The sequence below is a fragment of the Girardinichthys multiradiatus genome, chromosome 14 (genome assembly GCF_021462225.1).
Source record: "Girardinichthys multiradiatus isolate DD_20200921_A chromosome 14, DD_fGirMul_XY1, whole genome shotgun sequence".
Lineage (NCBI taxonomy): Eukaryota > Metazoa > Chordata > Actinopteri > Cyprinodontiformes > Goodeidae > Girardinichthys > Girardinichthys multiradiatus.
The window spans coordinates 27,180,574-27,201,919 of record NC_061807.1 but is presented as its reverse complement, the minus strand read 5'-3'; the positions used below and the strand labels follow the sequence as shown (position 1 = coordinate 27,201,919).

Genomic DNA, 21,346 nt, shown 5'->3' with positions numbered 1-21,346 from the left:
ATGACAGTAAAGTTGGACTTTGAGGAGTGTTTGAAAGACTCTCCTCGCTTCAGGTAAGATGGATAAACTTTGACCTTCATAAGAAAAAAAAACATAATTTAACATTGAAAGCCAAATCATTTGCAAAACCCGTAAAATAAGGGCCAGTGTTTTTATTCAATGAATGTCCACTTAACATTTTCATATGGACCCCGCAGAGGGTTGCTTTATAAATGTGAAAATAATCGAACATTTTATTTATTTCAGTAATTATATTCAAAAATGAAACCGGTGTACTCTAAAGTTCGCTTAGACACAGAGTGATATATTTCAAGCAATATTTTGTGTTCATTTTGTTGATTATGGCTTACAGGTGATGAAAACGCAAACTTTTTGCTTAAAAATGGATTAGAACATTTCATATAACCAATTAAAAAGGATTTTAAATACAGAAATGCTCACGTCTGAATAGCATGCCCATACTTTGTAACAGTACAGTGGCATGGAGGAGCTCAGCCTGTAGATCTGCTGAGGTGTTAAGGAAGTCAGCAAAGGTTCACATGGGGTTCAGGTTGGTCCAGTTCTGGGATACTGTGGTCATAAGAATTGGTACCTTCGGCAGTGTTGATGAGGGGGGGTGTCTTGAATCAGCATCTACATACAGCCTGTCAGCAAAGGGAAACAAAAAGTGCTCTGAAGTTTCCTAGAAGGACTGACTTCAGATTTGATAAAACACAGGGACCAGCAACACCAGATTACAGGGTTTTGTCAAATCATTAGTAACTGTTAAAATTCCACATTTAGCCTCACACATACTCTGGGCCAGTGATACCGTTTCGGGTTTAGGAGTGGCATAACACAGGAAACAGTTGTAGCCCATGTCCTGGATACGTCTATGTTTGGTGATGCTTGAACCATGAACTCCTGCTGCATTACAATCGTTGTGACTCTCCTACAAACTGTTAATTAAACTTTGCTTCGCAATCCTTTCAATACTGCAGTTATCCCTTTGTCCTTTTATCTACCACATTTCTTTCTTCCACTCAACTTTCCATTACTATGCTTATATAAAGTATACTATAGCTAGTATACTTTGATTTTGGGCCAGCCAGCATTTATTTTTCCCGCTATCTTCACATCTGTGGGAAGAGTCATGTGTTCCTGGGGACCCCCTGCTGTCCTGGAAGATCTAAGCAGGATCTTCAGTCGCTTGTGCTTTGGGCTGGCTAGATGCATTGGTTGGATGCAGCTGGCTAAAAACTGGACCTGTATTGGACCTACATAGGGTGAAAAACTGGTTTTCCCAGTATGGATTACATTAAGCTGATCCAGTAGGATCCCATACAAGACCCCCATTATGAGACCAGACTCATGAATATTCATCCAGCTTGGTGAGAGGAATCCATATGAGGCCCACATGCATATGTTGGCTGGGCGTGGTCAAAAGTTATAATTTCACTTTTGGAGTCGTCATAACTGAATCCTACAGAAACATGAGAATTTTAAAAATAGAATCAGAGTTCATTGATGCATATTAATTGCAAATATGTCTGCCATTTGTTACCCATGCAGTTCTTTTGAAATTGTTTCCAGACTGCATTAATCACGCTTTAAGTCCTTTGTCAAAGAAGCTGTCACTGCAGATCTACGGCATGCCAGCAATTATTTTTATTTCAACATCAGCATCTGGTGTAACCTACAGGGAAGTGATTTGCAAAAGGCTCAAGAAAGCTGGGTGTGCCCCCACGGTGTCTGGCACCCTGCCCGAGTCGCCACAGTCCTCTGCCCCAGCTAATTTACACCCTCCATCAGTCTTAGTTTCTTTTATTTGTCCTTCTGCCTCTGTTACCCATGTTGTTTCAATGTGGTGGAAAGTTTGAGCCACAGCAACCGTTCTGTGGTGATGTCTCATGTCAGGCGAAGGGGGAAAAAACTTGTTAGCGTTGCCAAAACGTATGGGTCTGCTGGATCAAACATGGATGGCAAGCTGAGGAGAAATTTAAAAAATGTGTCAGCTTCTGGTCAACCGCTCAGATCTGTTGTTGCCAGGTAACAGGAGAGGTGGGAGGGCAGCAGGAAGTGAGGCGAGATGTGCTGCATTGATCAAGCAGGAAGTGAGTTCTCTGTGCGGAGAACCACGGCGGAAACTCAGCCTCAGCGCTGTCTTAGTTTGCTGTCTTTGCTGCTGCGTGCCTGTCAGAAGGAAGGAATATATCAGTCCTCCTCCACCATGGCCTTGTTTTAATTCACTTTCTTTCCTCTTCTCATCCACAGACCTGTCATTTGGTTGGATTTTAAAAAGGGCATGACCTCAGAGTCCTTGCACTGACAAACACAAGCAGCTACAGTCTGTCCCAGTGCTCCTCTCTTCTCTCCCCACTCAGACTCATCTCTCTGTGTGTGTTTTTTTTCTGCTTCTCGCTGTACTGTTGGTGGAAGGCAGCGGAAACCACATGCTTGAGCTGCTGGTATGAAATGAGATGAGAGACAGAAAGAGACACTTACTAATGCTCCAAAACCCCCTGAAAGCTAGCCGTGCACCGTGCCCTGTGTGCATACCTGAGGTAGAACATTTGACAAGGCCTCAAACATGTGCTCTCAAGTAAAATTTAAACACATATTTTCCCCATCTGGATGCTTTACTTAGTATTTAAACGAGCATAAACTGAGTGACGTGTCCAACAACCTTTGTCATACCAAAAGGAATGCATTCTAGGTTATGCAGAAGGTCAACAAAGCTTAAAAAAATACCATAGACGTCAGAAGTTTCTCTGAAGTGCGTATGTAAAGCTGCTTTGGGCCTGAAATGGTACCAGGCAATTCAGTTTATGAAGTGCTGTTGTATTCTTTTTTAAACTTTATTTTTATTTTTTTCATTTTATTTTATTTTGTGTTGTATCCTAACGAAGTTACACAAATACACAACACAGGATTTTACAGCTGTATTTGATCTTTTTACAACAAAAATGGTGACATCTCACAATAATTGCTGTTTCTCAAACCATTAAACTAAACTGTAAGCAAATGTATAAAAAAGTGTTGAATGAGATTTCTATGTGAGATTTTGTCATCACAATTGTTATGTTTTTGTATACTCACGTTGGCAGTTATAAAATGATTGGTGCCCTGGGTGGGCCTCTTTTCACCGCAACATCAATTAATCAATTACTTAGCTTTAAAATACAATAAACAGTGTAATAAATAACAATTAACACAATAGTAATAGAATAAAATATACTTATAATAGATTTGAGAAAAGGAAAATTAAAAATTACAACTTGAAATTGCACACATCAGGAGCACATATATTGAATCACAGTTGTCATTGTATGATAGCAGTGTGCACTGCTTGGACGCCATAATTGGTAGGGTATGATATTTCAAGTGTTATGCATTAAAACTTTTTAGTTAAATCTGTCTTTTTGTATCGCATCATTATGGCATTTACCAACATTTTCGCATATTGCATCTTATTATTGCGCAGCCCTAGCCATGATGCTAAGTTTCCAAAGAGTGGTGGGGACATTATAATGAAAGAAAAGAAAGAAACTAATTAGCAAAATTAGCTTTGATTAATCTTTATCTATATCATAATTACAATATTCCCTGTAATTGTTGTCTTGTAGCAAATCTGCTCACCAGTAATGGGATTGATGCTGATCGCCGTCACTTTCTCCCCTTAGTCAAGAGTAAACCCGTTCACCCTGATTCTCTGCAGATATATTTATCATACTTTTACTTTATGTGAAACTTCATAAGCCAATTTACAGCATTATAAATAGAAATGACCTAATTTGAATATGATCAGAATGCCTCCATAAGTGGTTTTTTATTAGTGTCGCCCCCCGCTAGATGCCACCATGGTTGAAATCCTGGACATTGCCAAGACATGCCACTGTTTAAAATTCATAGTATTTTAATTTATTTCTTTTACAGCAATTAAGAAATTGAGTTTTAGACTAAATCATCTTTTATTTTCAATTTCAGAGACACTTATAGTTGATTTGTAAAAAATTCACAATAGTTTTTAGTTTTAAATGTTTCTGTAGACGCTTCAGAACCAATTTTCTAGCTACATTCATGGGACAAAAAAAAAAAAGAGAAATTTTTATAACAGTTTTTAAGTTAGGCCACCAGCAAACAGCACAAATAATTAAACTGCTGGTCATTGTGTTGTGTAAAGCCAAACAAATTCAAATCTGCCAAACAAAGGAAACATTGGCTTCACAGCATAATTGTTAATGCCTAGCTCTTTATGGCTCATTACTCAAAATGTTTGTTTTTTTATAAATGGTTAGAAATCAATATGTGGTTTAATATGGAACAATAATTAAATTCAGTTTTTTTGATGTGTTTATCCTTTTCAGAGCTGAAATCGAAGTTGTCCAGACTGATGTGAGCGAACTCGAGACTCGCCTGGAAAAGGTAAGACTGCTTTCCACATACAATCAGTTATCAGATGTTATTGGACAAGTTCCCTTTAAGTGAGGAGGCAGTGTTAGTAGGTGGTTTGGGGAAAGTTTACCTGAAGCAGGCAGGAAGTAGCTGCAGGTGCTGCTTCCCCATCATATTGACATCCCAATGAGAGAACTACACTTTGTTCTGCTTCAGCCTGTCTTCCCCGCTGCACAAATGGGTTACGGTTTCAGATGTATTCAGCTAATAAGCCGATAGACCATATGCTGTGTTTCTGTTCCCTGATCAAACCTAATAAACATTAAATGAAATGCCATCTGATTTTGTTACCTATGCTTCTGGAGGCTGGGTCCGTTGCTTTTTGGCAATTCATAAAAAAAATAAAAAAAACGTTCTACAGAAACCTTTCAAAATAGACAGGATCAAGCTTATTTGTTAAATCCGCATAAGCGATAAAACTGGGCAAAATGAGATGAAAAAACTTTTATCTGGCTTGTGCAGCACCTTCAGCTTCCGCAGCTGAATTCTGATCTTACTTTTAAAGAAAAGAAACAGAAACAAAAATGTTTTCAGTTTGCATGAGATTATTTTTCATGAGATAAAATTGATGTTTTTTCTTGTCACCCCTCTGTTTCACACAATATCATGTTTTAACATGCTTGGTGTGAACGACGGTTAAAAGTCACTTTCAGATAAAGGGTTTTCTCATTGGCAAATAAGAAACTATGTTCTGTTTCAAAAGATATGTTTCCGATATGCATATCCTCTCAATAGTTTTACAAGGATTATATTACTTTGGTTAAATATAACTAAAACTAGAGATATACCAATCAGGGTTTTACTGGTCAATGCAGATTTCCCGTCGTCTCTGTTTTTTTTTTCTTCTATTTTCTATTGTAAACAGTCCTCCTGCTGACGATCAGTCAAAGTCGATCACAAAGTGTCCAATCTCCGGACGATTGCCTTTAACGTTTTACTTTTCTTTTACATAGAAAGGACTCCTGGATCAGTGCTTCTTTGTTCTTTTTGTGTCTCTGGTCTGTTCTCTCTAACCCTCAGTCGGTCGTGGCAGATGGCTGCTCACACTGAGCCTGGTTCTGCTGGAAGTTTCTTCCTGTTAAAAGGGATTTTTTCTTTCCACTGTTGCTGACTCGACTACTGGATTTCCTTAGAAAACATTTTTAAGCCATTTGAATAATAAACTGAATTTGACTGCATTGTTTGATGATTAGGATCAATTGGAATGTATGCACCTGACTTGAAATCTGAATGATTCGATTGAATTGAGTTTGTAAAGTGCCTTGAGACGACGTGTGGTGTGAATTGGTGCTGCAAAAAGTAACTGAATTCAATTGAACTGACTGATAAATCTCTAATTCCAGTGAGAACCTGTAAAGGAAAACTGGTCAATCAAAATCCTCACAAAAAGGTTATTTTCATGGAAAGCTTTGTTGTTTAGCCTGTAGAGAGCTGCTTTAGTAGATCCTTATTACAGATGAATCTCGTTAAGGTCAGTGTAATGCTCTTATAGAAAAATCTCACATGTAGACGTGCAATATATCTGTAACATGAGCCACAAGGTTTTAAAGCTGTCATATCTTCTAAGCAAATGGACAAAAAGATGGATGAAAGAAAACAAATATATCTAAAATACCCATAAACCTTTATTTACGTTACATAAATTAGTATATTCATTGAATCACATGTTAAAAACACACATCTTCTACAAAAAAAACGTAAGTCCACATACGGGTTAACATTCTGAAAAGGAGTTAACACATTTTTTCTCCTCAGGTTATGAAGCCTATTGCAAAACTTTAAAAATACATATTTCCATAATACTTTTAATTGCAGCGAAACCTATTAATAACGGGGGTGCCACTAAAGAGAAACCGGAGGAAATGGACATAATGGCCAGATTCACACCAGTCAGCTTTATAAACTTTATGTAGATAAGATTTCTTATGAATATAAACTTATAACAGGAAAGGGTGAGCTTCAAAGAGCATCACCTTTTATTTTTTTTTATTAATTTCATTGTCCTTCATCGTTGATTGCTTCTACACTGCTCAAAAAAATAAAGGGAACACTCAAATAACATGTCCTAGATCTGAATGAATGAAATATTCTCTTTGAATACTTTGTTCTGTACAAAGTTGAATGTGCTGACAACAAAATCACACAAAAATCATCAATGGAAATCACATTTATTAACCAATGGAGGCCTGGATTTGGAGTCACACACAAAATTAAAGTTGAAAAACACACTACAGGCTGATCCAACTTTGATGTAATGTCCTTAAAACAAGTCAAAATGAGGCTCAGTATTGTGTGTGGCCTCCACGTGCCTGTATGACCTCCCTACAATGCCTGGACATGCTCCTGATGAGACGGTGGATGGTCTCCTCCCAGATCTGGACTAAAGCATCCACCAACTCCTGGACAGTCTGTGGTGCAACGTGACGTTGGTGGATGGAACGAGACATGATGGCCCAGATGTGCTCAATCAGATTCAGGTCTGGGGAACGGGCGGGCCAGTCCATAGCTTCAATGTCTTCATCTTGCAGGAACTGCTGACACACTCCAGCCACATGAGGTCTAACATTGTCCTGCATTAGGAGGAACCCAGGGCCAACCTCACCAGCATATGGTCTCACAAGGGGTCTGAGGATCTCATCTCGGTACCTAATGGCAGTCAGGCTACCTCTGGCGAGCACATGGAGGGCCGTGCTGCCCTCCAAAGAAATGCCACCCCACACCATTACTGACCCACTGCCAAACCGGTCATCCTGAAGGATGTTGCAGGCAGCAGATCGCTCTCCACGGTGTCTCCAGACTCTGTCACGTCTGTCACATGTGCTCAGTGTGAACCTGCTTTCATCTGTGAAGACCACAGGGCACCAGTGGCAACTTTGCCAATCCTGGTGTTCTCTGGCAAATGCCAAGCATCCTGCACGGTGTTGGGCTGTGAGCACAACCCCCATTTTTGGACATCGGGCCCTCATACTATCCTCATGGAGTCGGTTTCTAACCATTTGTGCAGACACATTCACATTTGTGGCCTGCTGGAGGTCATTTTGCAGGGCTCTGGCAGTGCTCCTCCTGTTCCTCTTTGCTCAAAGACGGAGGTAGCGGTCCTGCTGCTGGGTTGTTGCCCTCCTACGTCCTCCTCCACGTCTCCTGGTGTACTGGCCTGTCTCCTGGTAGCGCCTCCAGGTTCTGGACACTACGCTGACAGACACAGCAAACCTTCTTGCCACAGCTCGCATTGATGTGCCATCCTGGATGAGCTGCACTACCTGAGCCACCTGTGTCGGTTGTAGAGTCCGTCTCATGCTACCACGAGTGTTAAAGCACCACCAACATTCAAAAGTGACCAAAACATCAGTCAGAAAGCATAGATACTGAGAAGTGGTCTGTGGTCCCCAGCTGCAGAACCACTCCTTTATTGAGTGTGTCTTGTTAATCGCCAAAGATTTCCCCCTGTTGTCTATTTCATTTGCACAACAACATGTGAAATTGATTGTCAATCAGTGTTGCTTCCTAAGTGGACAGTTTGTTTTCACAGAAGTTTGATTTATTTGGAGTTATATTGTGTTGTTTATGTAAGGTAAGGTAAGGTAAGTGTATTTATATAGCGCTTTTCAGTAACGAGGCACTCAAAGCGCTATGTGTTCCCTTTATTTTTTTGAGCAGTGTAATTACTTGTAACTCACTCCCAGTTCTGCCTCCCACTGCTTTGAACATGACAAAAACATATTAAAACTTCTGAAATTCTGTTATTGGTTTTGGTTTGCCACCCCAAGACTTTCATTGGCCCCCATCTTGCCACCCCTTTGGAAATCTCCTGGAAGCGCCCCTGCGTAATACCTGAACCTCAAAACTGCGGCAGGGTTTTCCCCCTTTCCTACTTGCCAGGCTCTCCATATGTTTATCAGAAACATAGGCTCTATTAGAAAGCCCACAGAGCTGCACAGATAGCAAGTGAATTGCTGAAGAAGGATGAAGGTGGTTTAAGCAAGGGGCTGCATAAAAAACCTATATTACAAGTGCATTAATAATGAGCCCTTTTAACAATTAAATGCAGATCTTCTAATGAAGGGACCAATGAAAAAATAGTCATGTCTAATGTTACATGTTGTCTCATAGCAAATTGGCTTAGATTGTTTTTTGGGTGCATAATAATAGTAGTAGGTAGACTGTTCCCAAACACAGAAGTGGAAAAACTGAGAATTGGGCAAAAACTATAGTTATAAAACAGTGTTGACTTGATGAGAGTGACGTGAGGAGCTGAATTTATTTTTGTTGCAAGCATAAGAAGAGTGTAGTAGCCTTCTTTTAGTCAGCTGATGGGCAGTGCGTAGCAGCAGGTGAAGGTGGGGCAGCACTGTGGGACTCCCAAGCTCTACACAGTTGGAGAAAACAGTTGTTAATCTGTTTTTTTTTCTGGTATTTCATGGAAAGGGCTGCAGGAATGGTCTGATAGATAACTTCAGTTTTGAAACAGCGACTTTGTATAATTATGGTATACCTTGATACCACCAACCAGGCCAGCATCCATCCATTGTCTATACCTCCCAAATCCATTGGGTTGGGGGGAATGGTATCACCTCCAGCTGTCACTGGGCAATAGGCAGGGACACCCTCAGACAGGTCGCCAGTCCATCAAAGGTCAACACAGAGACACACAGGACACACAACCATGCATACACACACTGATATTTATGGACAATTTAGAGTAACCAGTTAACCCAGCAGTGATGTTAGGTTAGGTTGGACTGTGGGAGGAAGCTGGAGTACCTGGAGAGCCCATGTATGCATGCAGAGAACCTGTAAACTCCATGCAGATAGACCTCAGGTCTGGATTTGAACCAAGGTCCTTCTTGCTGCAAAGCAACAGAGCTAACAACTCATGATCTCATGTTGGTTGAATGTGTAGACGAACAAACATACAAATGTTTAATAAAATGCTCTGTTCAGAACTAAAAAATAAGCTTTTAATGCATCATCAATATAATGTTTCGACATAAAATGTTTTGCACACAATCCTAAAAATGTATTAGTTCATTTTTAAACATTTTATTAAAATCACACAGGCTTTGAATGTTCAAGACCCTGAATATGGGAACAAAACAGCTTAAAGGCAGTAATTAACAGCTTGAAGTTACATATATTTTCCATTGAATAGTTTAAAACCCGAAATACTGTTTAAGTTTCTGTTTATCTATTCATTCTGTACTGATATTAGTTGCTTTGTTTGTATCTTTTAGCTTGTGAAGCAATGCCAGGCCATGCTGGAGGCAGGCAGAGTCTACTGCCAGACCAGCAAGAGCTTCGTCAACGGCCTGCGGGAGCTCGGACACCAGTGGTCGACGGACAACATGATGGAGGTAGCAAAAACAAGCTAGCATAATCGTTACAAGAGTTATGTATGCTCTCATAAATATGTTATATAAGACAAAAGCATGCCTAATTTTAAGTACGCTTCAAAGAAAATACACTCGAGTACTCATTTTCTCAGAGGAAGTGTTTGATGCTAGAATATCTTTGCCCATTTGCAGCCGTTCTTGTTTTAGAAATAGATCCACAACTTGTCATGTAATTTGGAAAAAGACCCATCAAGCTGCGGATTAAAAATAATGCACAACCTAATCTGAAATGTCTGCCCTGCAGGACTGCTTGGATAAATTTTCCAAGAAGCTGTCTGTCATCTTGGACGCACAGGGGGTGAGTCTGTGAGCCAGTCTGTCGGTTTTTGCCTGCGTAACATCTTCTTTCCAGTCATGGTGGTTATCAGCTGTAGTATGTGGCCAAGCAAACGTACAGCTCACTGTCGAAAATATTGCGTTTGACTTTTCACTGAGAGCTATGCTAACGGCGCTTGATTTGTCTTTTTCTTGATCATCTTTTAGGAAGTGATTGAGACCATTCAGAAGTCAGTGAGGACGAAGTTGCAGACCTTTGTGAAGGAGTGAGTGAGCTGCTTTCACACCACCTCCATGGGTGTTCAGGCTGAGCCGTTGGATTTAGTGCTTCTTTCCCAACAACAGTGCAATCTGTGCAATTAGCCAACATGTGAACACTGAGTCACTCCCTTGCTTTTCTGCCAGCCATCAGCATTGTTTTATGGTTCTCCTTCTCCGGACTTTGTCTTGCTGTCTGCCTCTATTAGTGGAAGGTAATTGGTGGATAAGACGAAGGAGGATGCTTAGGAACATGCTGCAATCCTTTCCAGCAGTTAATATGTTATAATGTGGTTTTATCTTATGAGTTCACTGGTTTCCGTTTAGAGATGATTGAGAATAGTGACATAAATTCACTAAAGCCTTTATTCTTTAACTGAAGGCCCTATTTAACTTGAATTATATAATACCAATATGAAAAAAGTACATCGTTCTTGGTGTAACTGTGGTTTTATAAGGTGCCATTGGGTGTGCTAATATCACTTTATTGTGACAAAATTTAAATCTATAATATACCGCCATTTAAATGGGTTTATACCCTTTGAACCTTTCCACATTTTTGTATGTTACAATAACGAGTAGTGCAAACTAAAATTATGAAAGAAATCTTACTTACTACCACATCTAAAGACTGAAATCTTGGCCAGTTTTTTGTTTAAGCCAAAAAAAAGCTTAAACAGTCTGGGCTTTGACTGGGCCATTCCAACACATGGATATGCTTTAATGCAAGGCAAGGTATTTGTATAGCACATTTCAGCTTTACGTGAAGACAAAAACATTTTACAAAAGTACATTGCAATGGCATAACAAAGGAAAGTAAAAGAAAAGTTGGACTACAGATTGAAATGAAAGGCCTCAACCTTTTAAACGAACCAGGAAAATTTACATCTTTAACCTATTTATTGATGCACTCTGTGCTTTTTGGTCCATTTCTTTTCACCATAAAATCTAACGTTTCTCCCTGGGGAGGAGGTCATTCCTTAGAACCCTTCTGGCCCATTACGTGTCTGGGTAATGGGGGAATATTCCTTTCACGTAAACCACCCTAGTTGCATGGTTAGGGTTGTTGTTCTGCTGAAAGGTGAACCTCTACCTCAGTCTCAAGTCTTTTCAGCCTCTAACAGGTTTTCTCTCAGGATTGTCAGGTCTTTAGCTCCCATCAACTCTGATGTGGACTGGTAGCTTCCCACCACACTAAGCATTTTACACGTCGGCCAGTAGATAATTTTTCTTCCACCTTACAATTATGCAATATTTGGTATTGTCTGTCCCGTTAACACCAAATAAAATACACTGAAATTTATGTTATTTTAGCAGCAGTATGAATTATTGTGGCCTATCTGTTTTTATAAATGTTTGTCCAAAATCTTTGAGTAAATACAGCGAATCCCTACTATTTTTACTGAAAGCTATCATGCTGTGTGACTGCCATGAGCCCACGCTTGTTCTTTATTGATATAATAAAACATAGATAAACTACAGGGAAATAATCCCAGTTTCCTGGTATTTTCTCTCCCTGAATCACAGAGATGTTCGTAGGTTCAAGGATGTCCGTAAAGAGTTTGAGCGCAGCAGCGAGACTCTGGAGGGGGCGCTGGTCAGGAACGCCCAAGCTCCACGAGGCAAGCAGCACGAGGTGGAGGAGGCGACTAACGCTCTGGTCAATGCACGCAAGGCCTTCCGGTCGGGGGCTTTGGACTATGTGCTGGAGGTAAGTAAAATGTTACAGAGAAGAATAATCCAATTACCTCTACTTTAGTCTTTTTAATTTTTCATTTAACTGAACGTCCTAATTTTGCCCTTCAAATTTAAATGTAGCCTGAATGAAATAAGCAGCAGTACATCTGATTGTAGTTTTGTTTTGACTGATAACTATCTTTTCTCCAGCTTTGTGGTTGTGGCTCACAGTTGGTCAGTGAGCTGCTTATCCCACATGGAAATGTGTGTAACCACTGCCTCCTTTTGTTACAGATTAATGTCATTGAAGCCAAAAAGAAGGCAGATATTCTGTTGGCCGTGAGTTCATAGTGCATTTTGTTTTTAACATTTTCTATGTATTTAGTTTTTTGTTTAAAATATCTAATTGTAAAAGCTGTCTTATACCTTTTAGATGCTGTCCCTCATGGAGACCCAGGCTCAGTTCTTTCAACAAGGCCACCAATCTCTGTCAGAACTGGATCAATATTGCCAAAAACTGAGCGAAGAGGTAATAATTTGCTTCCTAAAATGATTGTAATATGTTGCCATTAGTTATTCTCTTACTGTACAAAAGGTTGCTTTAATTCAATGACGCTAAAGAATATTTGCTTGCTGGAACTTCAGGCTGTTTTTCAACCTTTCCATTGGACCTGTTTTTGAATTTAACCTAATGAACCGTACTAATATTTGTGTGTGTCCCCTGTATAAAAATAAGTGTAACATGCTCAGACGTTGGGTGTTCTGTTATTAGAATGTGATGTAACATAAAACCTTCGCTCTGTTATTCAAAGCCTAAACCAACTCACCTATCATCACAATCAAAGGCCCCAATGATGTAGAGACTTCATTTAACCACATGCAGTTTAAACCAGATATTTACAGTGTTGTGATTATGAATATGAATATATTATTTAATATTTAATACTTCATTTTATTAAATAATATTTCAGTCTGTTAAGGGTTGTTATTAGGACAAAATTGAAAGGGATGAGCCAAGCTCTGACATTATTGAACAGCCAAACTCTGCACACACATGGAACGAATTCACACAATTTCTTAAAATACAAGAATTTATTAACAACAATAAGTCAACTCAAAGTCAAACATATTTCAATCAACAAACTATTTACCATGCTAAAATAATCCAACTAAACTATCAAGCAGAATTAAAGAATAATGAAGACTAATGGGCTATGTACAATATAAACAAGTTGATTGGAGATGGTTGAAAACCATGACCCAAAGAATGATGCAACATTACCATGCAATGTTATTTATGTTTGAGAACCAAGGATTATCTTGAAGAATCTGGAAGCGAAGTGAAGTTAGTCTTGGAACCAACTTAGACAACCATTCACAATGCAAGATCAGATAAAATATTATTTTAATTAAAATAATATTTTAAAGAATGATCTGCTGAATAAAACCAACCTTCTGGATGACCGATTCTCAACGGTGTTTAATTAGCTGCCTTTATTTATTAAAATAATATTTAAAGAAATATTATTTTGAATAAGAACCAAATCTTTGAGAAATGGGCTTAATTGTGTTACTTAGTTATCAAGTTTAGTAAAATAATATTTAGGGAAATATTATTTTGCTAGATTGAAAACTAACAACCTTTTTGGGTAAATGATCTTTAGCAGGCAACCACGTGTTCTTAGCTGTTAGCAAAAGAAGCTTATAGCTTATAATCAGAATCAAACATACCTTTAAAATACCACTAATAAAAGGGTTAAAATGCATAAGCGTGGACGGCGCGTTATGATCAATCTTCTGTGTTAAAATCACCCTTTAAATAAAGTTTGTCTTAACTTTTAAAAAAAACACAGAACACACCAACTGAGCACATGTGCTTACAGCTAATCTGCTAGCACTAAGATGGCTGAGTCTTCAACACAAACAAAATGCCATAAAGCGAAAAAGTTTTCGATTATTTTATTCTAAACTACTTCTCTCTGCCCAAAGCACAACCTCTTACGTGAACCGTGCTGAGGAAAAGTTTTCTGGGGTGACGAAGTTGAAGAAAGTATCCGCAGTGAACAAAGGGTTAATTTGCAGCTAACCTATGTAGCTGTGGGGTGGGGTAGCTCATTCTGTCGGCCGGCCAATCAGCACGTTACTGCTGTAACCATGGTGATGCGGTCCCGTTGTCCTTCCTTCAGACCGGAAAAACTGCTCCACTCGGGGTCGTAGAGACAGGGTCTCTGCTGGGAACTCTCTGGGACACAGTTTGCTTCTGTCGACCTCAGAGAGAAAGTCAAGCAACGCTCGTACCTTAATTACCCCTGTTCATGAATGAATACCGGATACACAAACAGTAATTCATTCGTACTTAACTTAGTGCATATGATCGCGGGATCGTATGACACTCTTGGATCCAGTTTGAATAGTTATGTCTGTTTGCCTGCAAAGAGACATTAGCACGCTGTGTCCCTCCATCCAGTTCCCCTGGGGACCTGTGTGGAAGAGGTCAGTTTGTTGCAAAAGCGGGGGTTTTATTCGGACAGTGACGTCACGGGAAGTCCGCTGTTATTCCCTGTTTCTCCCTGTGCTGGAAGTAGGTTAATGCGATTTATTTTGAAAGTTCCAGAAAAGTTCTTGTCGTGTTGTAACCATGGCTGTGGTCCCAACAACATACACTGAACAAAATGACACAAAATCATATTTTTATTACTGTCTGACATGTGCCCTTTTCTACCTTAGTTAGGATTACAAAAATTATTTATTTTTGCTAAATTCCAGAACAAATGAGAAGAAAAATTATGGAAGCATTCATAGTCAGAAGATTACATAGACTAAGATTAGAATGCCTTTGACAGTTTGTGAAGCCAAAGGGTAATTAATGCTATGACTTTGTAATCTCTTAATAGGTTAATATAAAACATGTAAATTAATTAAAGGCATTCCTGACTATGCATTTTTAAGGCAATGCACCAAACACACTGCTTTGTGTGACGTCTTGGAAAAATCTAAAGAAATCAGGCAAGAAATCTGTCAGCAGCAAGGGTGGTGCAGTTTATAGTTGTGAGTTTATCGTTAGTCTTTAATGCTCAATTTGGTTTCATTTTATGTTTGTGCATATTAATGTCAGTTAACCCCTGAAGCTTGTTGGACACAAGCCACATTGCTGTCAGTGAACATGAACAGCTTTGTAAAGCTAACTGAAAAACACTGGCTGCTAACTGCAACCTGGTCTCGGTGTTGTTTCTATCTACTGAAAATCGGAACCAATTCAGGTTTCTGACTTGGTTCTGAAGTAGTCATACCAGTTTCTTTTTATGTTTGTGTAAAAAAAAAAAACTAAATCTGGATATGATTTGGTGAACGTAATGAAACCATGTTTATGTACAAGAAACAACCTGGTAATCTTGGTGAGGGAGGCCCCAAAAGGTTGACTGGGTAAGACCACATCCAACTGGGGTGGGGGCAGAGTCACAAGATTACATCACGCTTTCATCATGACAGGAAAAAGGGAGCAACAACAGGAAATATTTCATATGTCTGTGTGAGTCTATCCCAGTGTGTGTTTGCTTGCTCCAGCCTTTTTTTCTGCAGAGGCTGGAAATGTTTCTGCCCCGTCAACTCTGACGACGGCTGCCAATTTTGTCTTGTAATTAAAAGAATTTGAAACTCAGAACAAACAGGGAACACAGATAAATTAAACAGCAGCAATGTTTAACTGTTTCCCCTGAAATCTGAACTTTTAGGGGTAACAAAACCTACATGAGAAATGCCACGTGTTACACTCAAAGTTGTTCAACATTTTCCACTTCCTCTTTTCACGGAAGCCTACAGGAGGGATAATCTCCCATTTCTCTTTTTATCCAATAACCAAATACACGGACAAATAAAGAGAGCAACATTTTCATTCAGTAGCTGGCATACAACACAGACAGGTGAAAAAGTTATAAGTTGATGCAGGATTTGATTTTACGCCGATCTACATCTCTATGCTTGTGAAACAAAGACTTCAGCGTGATCTCATCTCTTGATTGCAGTTGTAGTTTAACTGGTTTCTTAGCGACTGGTTTGGTCTTGCTTGTTCTCACAACTGCTTATGATCTGGAGTTACATTATTAACCTCTTCCTGTGTTGTTTTTTTGGTTCATATTCTCCACTAAGGTCGGTTAAGGTAGCATTTTGTGTGGCTAGAGGACACGCAGTACCAAGTTCTTACAGTGCACCAAAGTCCTTGAACTTTTTCACAATTTTTGTAGGTTACATTTGTTTTCTTTAGTCTGAAAGTGAGCAAATAGAGTCCACCTGTGTGTAATTTCATCTCAGTATAAATCCACCTGTCCTGTGAAGGCCTCAAAAGTTTGTTCAAAAACATTAGAGAATAAACATGATCATAAAGACCAATGAACACTAGCAGACAGGTCAGGGAGAAAGCTGTGCAGACATTTAAAGCAGGGTTTGGTTATAAAATCTCACAGAGCTCCGTCATGTGAAAGTGGAAAGATTATGGCGCAAATGCAAACTCACCAAGAAATTGTTGCTTACCTTCTCTGACGGGCCAGGCAAAAAGAGCATTAAAATGAGAAGCAGCAAATAGCCCTATTGTAACTCTGGAGGAGCTGCTGAAATCCACAGCTCAGGTGGGATCATTTTTGACAAGATGACTATTGGCTGTCCACTTCACAAATGTGGCATTCATGGAAGAGCGGCAAGAAGAAAGTTAATTTAGGGGATATAGGCCATATAGGGGGACAGAGAAAACATGTGGGAGACGGTGGTCTAGTCACATGACACCAAAATTAAACTTTTGATCAACATGCATCATGCACTGGGTCCGATTGTTGGCAAATCAGAAGCTTTTTTAATTTGGTGGGAAGATGGAAGGAGCTAAATATGGAAGAATACAGGAAGGAGACATAGAATCTCACTAAAATACATTGAAGTTTGTGGTTGTAACTCGACTAAATGTACAAACGGGAAAGTGGCATGGATACTTTCGTGAAACACTGTCAGTCTGTATAAAGACTTACTTCTTGATGATGTTTTTTCTTTGTTTACAGCACACCCAGTTTGTCTTAAACTCTGCCAGGGAGAAGAGGGATATGGAGCAAAGGCATGCAGCCATCAAGAAAAAGGTAAAATGTTACAAAAAAGCACAATTAAAAAGAAACACCTTATATGTACAAGAGATATCACAAAGCAATCAAACAAACTACAGAAATCTGCAGATTGATAATGATGCAACAGATATTGATCTGCACCTTTCTTTACATTTTAAGGACATGTCCTACGATGATTCTGTTTTGGATTTCAATTCTGATGCTGCTAATGGGATAGCAATGGAGGGTTACCTTTATAAGCGGGCGAGCAACGCATTCAAGACCTGGAGCAGGTAGAACTGTTGCCATCGGATAATTTACACAGAACAGCTGCTTCGTTAAAAACAAATGTATGAATCTGCATGTTTGAGCTTTCTTTCACTGATTCCCAAATTCTTTGTGTTTTCTTCTCCACCTCAGACGTTGGTTTTCAATTCAGAAGAATCAGCTGGTGTATCAGAAGAAATTTAAGGTATATTGTTTGAAACATTCTCTGAAAGCACACGTTTGGCGCCAACAAAAGGGCACTGTTGCATGCACAGACTTCACTGTGTGTTCTTCTTGTCTGCATCTCGCTCAGGACCAGCCCACAGTTGTGGTGGAGGACCTGCGCCTCTGCACAGTCAAGCCCAGCTCTGAAAACGAGAGGCGATTCTGCTTTGAAGTGGTTTCTCCGTCAAAGTGAGTTTGTGTGGGTGGTCACCGTCATGCAGTCATTGCAGACGTGTGTCTGAGCCAGTGTGATTCTCATCAATGCTAAGTGTGTGAATTAATGTGTCCTGAGTGCAGAGGAGAGGGCTGGTTTTTGAGAAAACGCCAGGGGCAGATCATCACAGTGTGTGTGTGTGTGTGTGTGTGTGTGTGTCTGTCCACAGGTGCTGTTTGTTACAGGCAGACTCAGACAGGGAGCAGCAAGGGTGGATCAGCGCAGTCCAAAACAGCATCGCCTCCGCCTTTCAGGAGCGCAGAGAGGATACACACAGCCCAGTGAGGAAAAGAAAAACACTCCCCCACACACACCCTCTAGATATTAACTTTTAGATTTGTATTTTCTGTGGGACCTAATCTGCTGCGATGCAAAGGGAACTCCTTTCTTAATTCCGGTGCGTCTGTTTTATATCAGAGGCAGCGCTGCAGCTCGGTGTCGATGAGCAGTTTAGGAGGAGGCGGAGGAATCGGGGAACAGGAGAGTGAAGGCTGCAAGGCTCTAGAGGAGATTCAGGCAATCCCAGGAAACAAGCAGTGCTGCGACTGCGGAGAGCCCGGTCCTGATTGGGCTTCCATCAACCTGGGCATCACCCTGTGTATCGTCTGCTCAGGAATACACAGGTAGTGATAAGCCTTTGTGAGGAAAACTTTGTGTGAAAAGATTTAAATGGACCCCTAACGTCACAATGTATGGCAACATTATGCTTATTTTACACTTCTTCTAGTTGCCTCTAGTTCTACTAAACGCCAACATTTAATCTAATCATCTAATTAAAGCACATTAATCAGCAGTGGCATCATAACTCAGTTTACAGTTAAATCTGAAATTATTCATATGCCTGGCAGATTTAAGTTTAAAGTAATCTTTCAATTTGATCAACATGTTTCTTCTGATTGGAAGTGATATTAATGCTGCCCAGCCAGAGTAAAGATTTTAATCTAAAAAGGTAAACAATTGTAGCTATGCCTGTGCCAGAGGGATAACACAGATAAGTAATTAATCCTAATATTTAATATAATTATACCCTGTTAACAAAAATTACTTTAAATCCTCCAAATTGGCCAAAAATGCCCTTACTATCAAAGTGACCATGATTGGTCTAAAGCCTACCCTGATCCTCAGTTGCGTAGATAAGCACACACACACACACACACACTCAGCGTTATCTTGAATCCTGTACTGTAATGGTTTCTTTTTCTAACAGGAGCCTGGGAGTACATTTTTCCAAAGTGCGCTCCCTCACTCTTGATTCCTGGGAGCCAGAGCTCATTAAGGTAATTTCACCTTTTTAAAGCAGCCTCGCAGACCTCATTATGGCGTTTTTTGTAACAATAACGAGTATTCGGGGGATTCTCCCTGCTCTTTTGCTCTTTTGTTTTTAAGTTGATGTGCGAGTTGGGAAACTCAGTGATCAACAGGATCTATGAGGCTCGGATAGATGAGATCACCATCAAGAAGCCCCACCCCACCAGTCCCAGGTCAGTCAGAGGGGTCCAGCGTGTAAATGTGTACTTTAACAGGGAATTTGACAGATTGTACACATGGTGATACACATCAGATCATATTATATTAGGAAGCACCTTAATCTGAAAAAAGGAAACTCAAATGTCTGAGACAATAATCAGAACTTATCTGCTAACCTAATATTCAATGATGCACTACTGCACAGTACTGTGCAAAAGTCTGAAGTCTACACTCACAGACCAACTTGCATCCAAGAGTACAAGGTGGTTTTTAGAGGAATGAATGTTGGTTTTATAAAATCTCTAACCCTGACCAATTTCAGTTGTATGTGTAGGGTCTTTATTTAATACAACTTTGACACAAAGATACATTTTGTAAAAAAAATTTAAAAAAAAATAAGCTAATAGAACACAATATAACAAATAATGCTAATACCTGTTATAATAACAAAAATGGTCATTTAGAACAAACAAGGTGAGTTATTATTTGAAAATGAGATGATTCCCTGGAGGCCTGCAGACACTGACTCTGCTAGTTCTGCACGCTGTGCGCCCCAGTGTGCGCTGTGCCTGTGGTGGTCCCAGTAACAGTAACCATGGTATGTTTAGTGGTGAGGAAAGTTGATGAAATAAACATATTGCACAGATTGCATCTTATTATAATGTCATGCTTTAATTCACTGAGCTCCTGAGAGCAACCCTTTCTTTCAGAACCGTTTGTAGAGCCAGTCTGCCAGCCAAGCTGCTGACTAAAACATCTCAGTTCAATTATATAGAGCGTTGTTCATTACTTTAGGCAATGCAGTGAATAAAAAATGTTGGGCTTAGTTCACACTTTCACACAGTACTGTATGGGATTTGGCCTTATTAGAAAGAAATGATGTAACTCCTTTGTGTGTTTTAATTAAACTAAACCAAAGACATAATAAAACTCCAGTTATCCAGAAATGTGCCTTTTAAATTTGATGGTGTCCTAAATTATTTGGGTGCTTGTTGAAGCATAATGTTCATGCACATTGTTGAACGTTTGCGTCACTTGTCCATCTTTGTTGAAGCAGGTGACACATTTGTTAAGCTGCCAAAGATGGCCTGCAGCAGATGGTAAACTGCAGGTGTGGGGAGGCACTGAGGATTATTTTAGTTATTTCACAACTGCCTATAGATTTCATCGGAGATAAAGCGTTTATGGTGACAAGTTTATATTTAAAATAATCTTTGACCTTACTTGCTGAAGAAAATGCGTTTTTTGTTGGGGTTTTTTTTTTTTTTTTTTTTTTTTTTTGTATTTTATGTAAACTATCTTTCAAATCATATGTTCCTCCTGCTGTGATATTGCTGGCCTATTTAATGAAGTTGTACTTCACTTTGCTGTGCAGGCTCTGTTTAAAGATCTGTGTGGTTCAGAAATGCGTTATCAGTAGACAGCGACTAATTCTACACATTCTTCGACTTCCTCGTCTCTTTGCCGTGTCGCGCTGCAAAAGACAGGAAGTCATAGGTATTTCATAGAGATAGTAGAGGTTGTTATATCCGGAAACTTGCTTTAATGCTACAGAAGGTTTTTTTTTAACGCAGAGAATGAGATGCTATTGCTGTATCTGACAGACGTGGGTTTTTAGTATGATACAAGTGAAACTTAAACATCATGCTATGGGGATTTAAAAAAAACACAGAGACACTTTGAGTTTTGAACATATTTTTTCGAGTCAAGTCAGAAATCTGTTGAGCAAACTAAGCCTTCTGGCTTCATATTGCCTCAGTTTGTGGGAAACTCATTGTTTGATATGTATCTCTTTCTTCCTTTCCTCAGAGGCGATAAGGAGTCATGGATTAGGTCGAAGTACGTTGAAAAGAAGTTTATCCAGAAGCTGCCTGAGACGGGCAGAACCACCCTGCTGAGGCGGTCCAGTGCCAGGAGAACCCGAGCCACCACCCAGGACACGAATGTTCAACGGCCGGCTCTCAAGCCCAAGCCGAACCGGGCCACGCTGCCTCGGCTCACAGGTAAAGCGGCGCCATAGATCATTATGATAAATCCGTAGGGGCCTTGCCAAAGTA

General features: G+C 39.8%; 1 protein-coding gene across 1 annotated transcript; it reads left to right on the top strand.

The window, feature by feature from the left end:
• acap1 (ArfGAP with coiled-coil, ankyrin repeat and PH domains 1) lies at positions 1-21,309 on the top strand. Its single transcript, XM_047385368.1, has 17 exons — positions 1-53; positions 4,347-4,404; positions 9,666-9,785; positions 10,069-10,122; positions 10,308-10,366; positions 11,886-12,069; positions 12,330-12,374; positions 12,469-12,564; positions 17,078-17,152; positions 17,297-17,409; positions 17,537-17,588; positions 17,697-17,797; positions 17,992-18,103; positions 18,240-18,445; positions 19,030-19,099; positions 19,209-19,303; positions 21,099-21,309. Exons 1-17 carry the CDS (start codon positions 1-3, stop codon positions 21,307-21,309), a joined length of 1,704 nt encoding a protein of 567 aa, XP_047241324.1.
• The last annotated feature ends 37 nt before the right edge of the window (positions 21,310-21,346 follow it).

Coding starts and splice junctions, on each gene's coding strand:
- acap1 (XM_047385368.1), top strand. CDS start 1: ATGACAGTAAAGTTGGACTTTGAGGAGTGTTTGAAAGACTCTCCTCGC. Junction 10,123..10,307: donor TCATCTTGGACGCACAGGGG/GTGAGTCTGTGA, acceptor ATCATCTTTTAG/GAAGTGATTGAGACCATTCA. Junction 17,410..17,536: donor GCATTCAAGACCTGGAGCAG/GTAGAACTGTTG, acceptor TCTCCACCTCAG/ACGTTGGTTTTCAATTCAGA.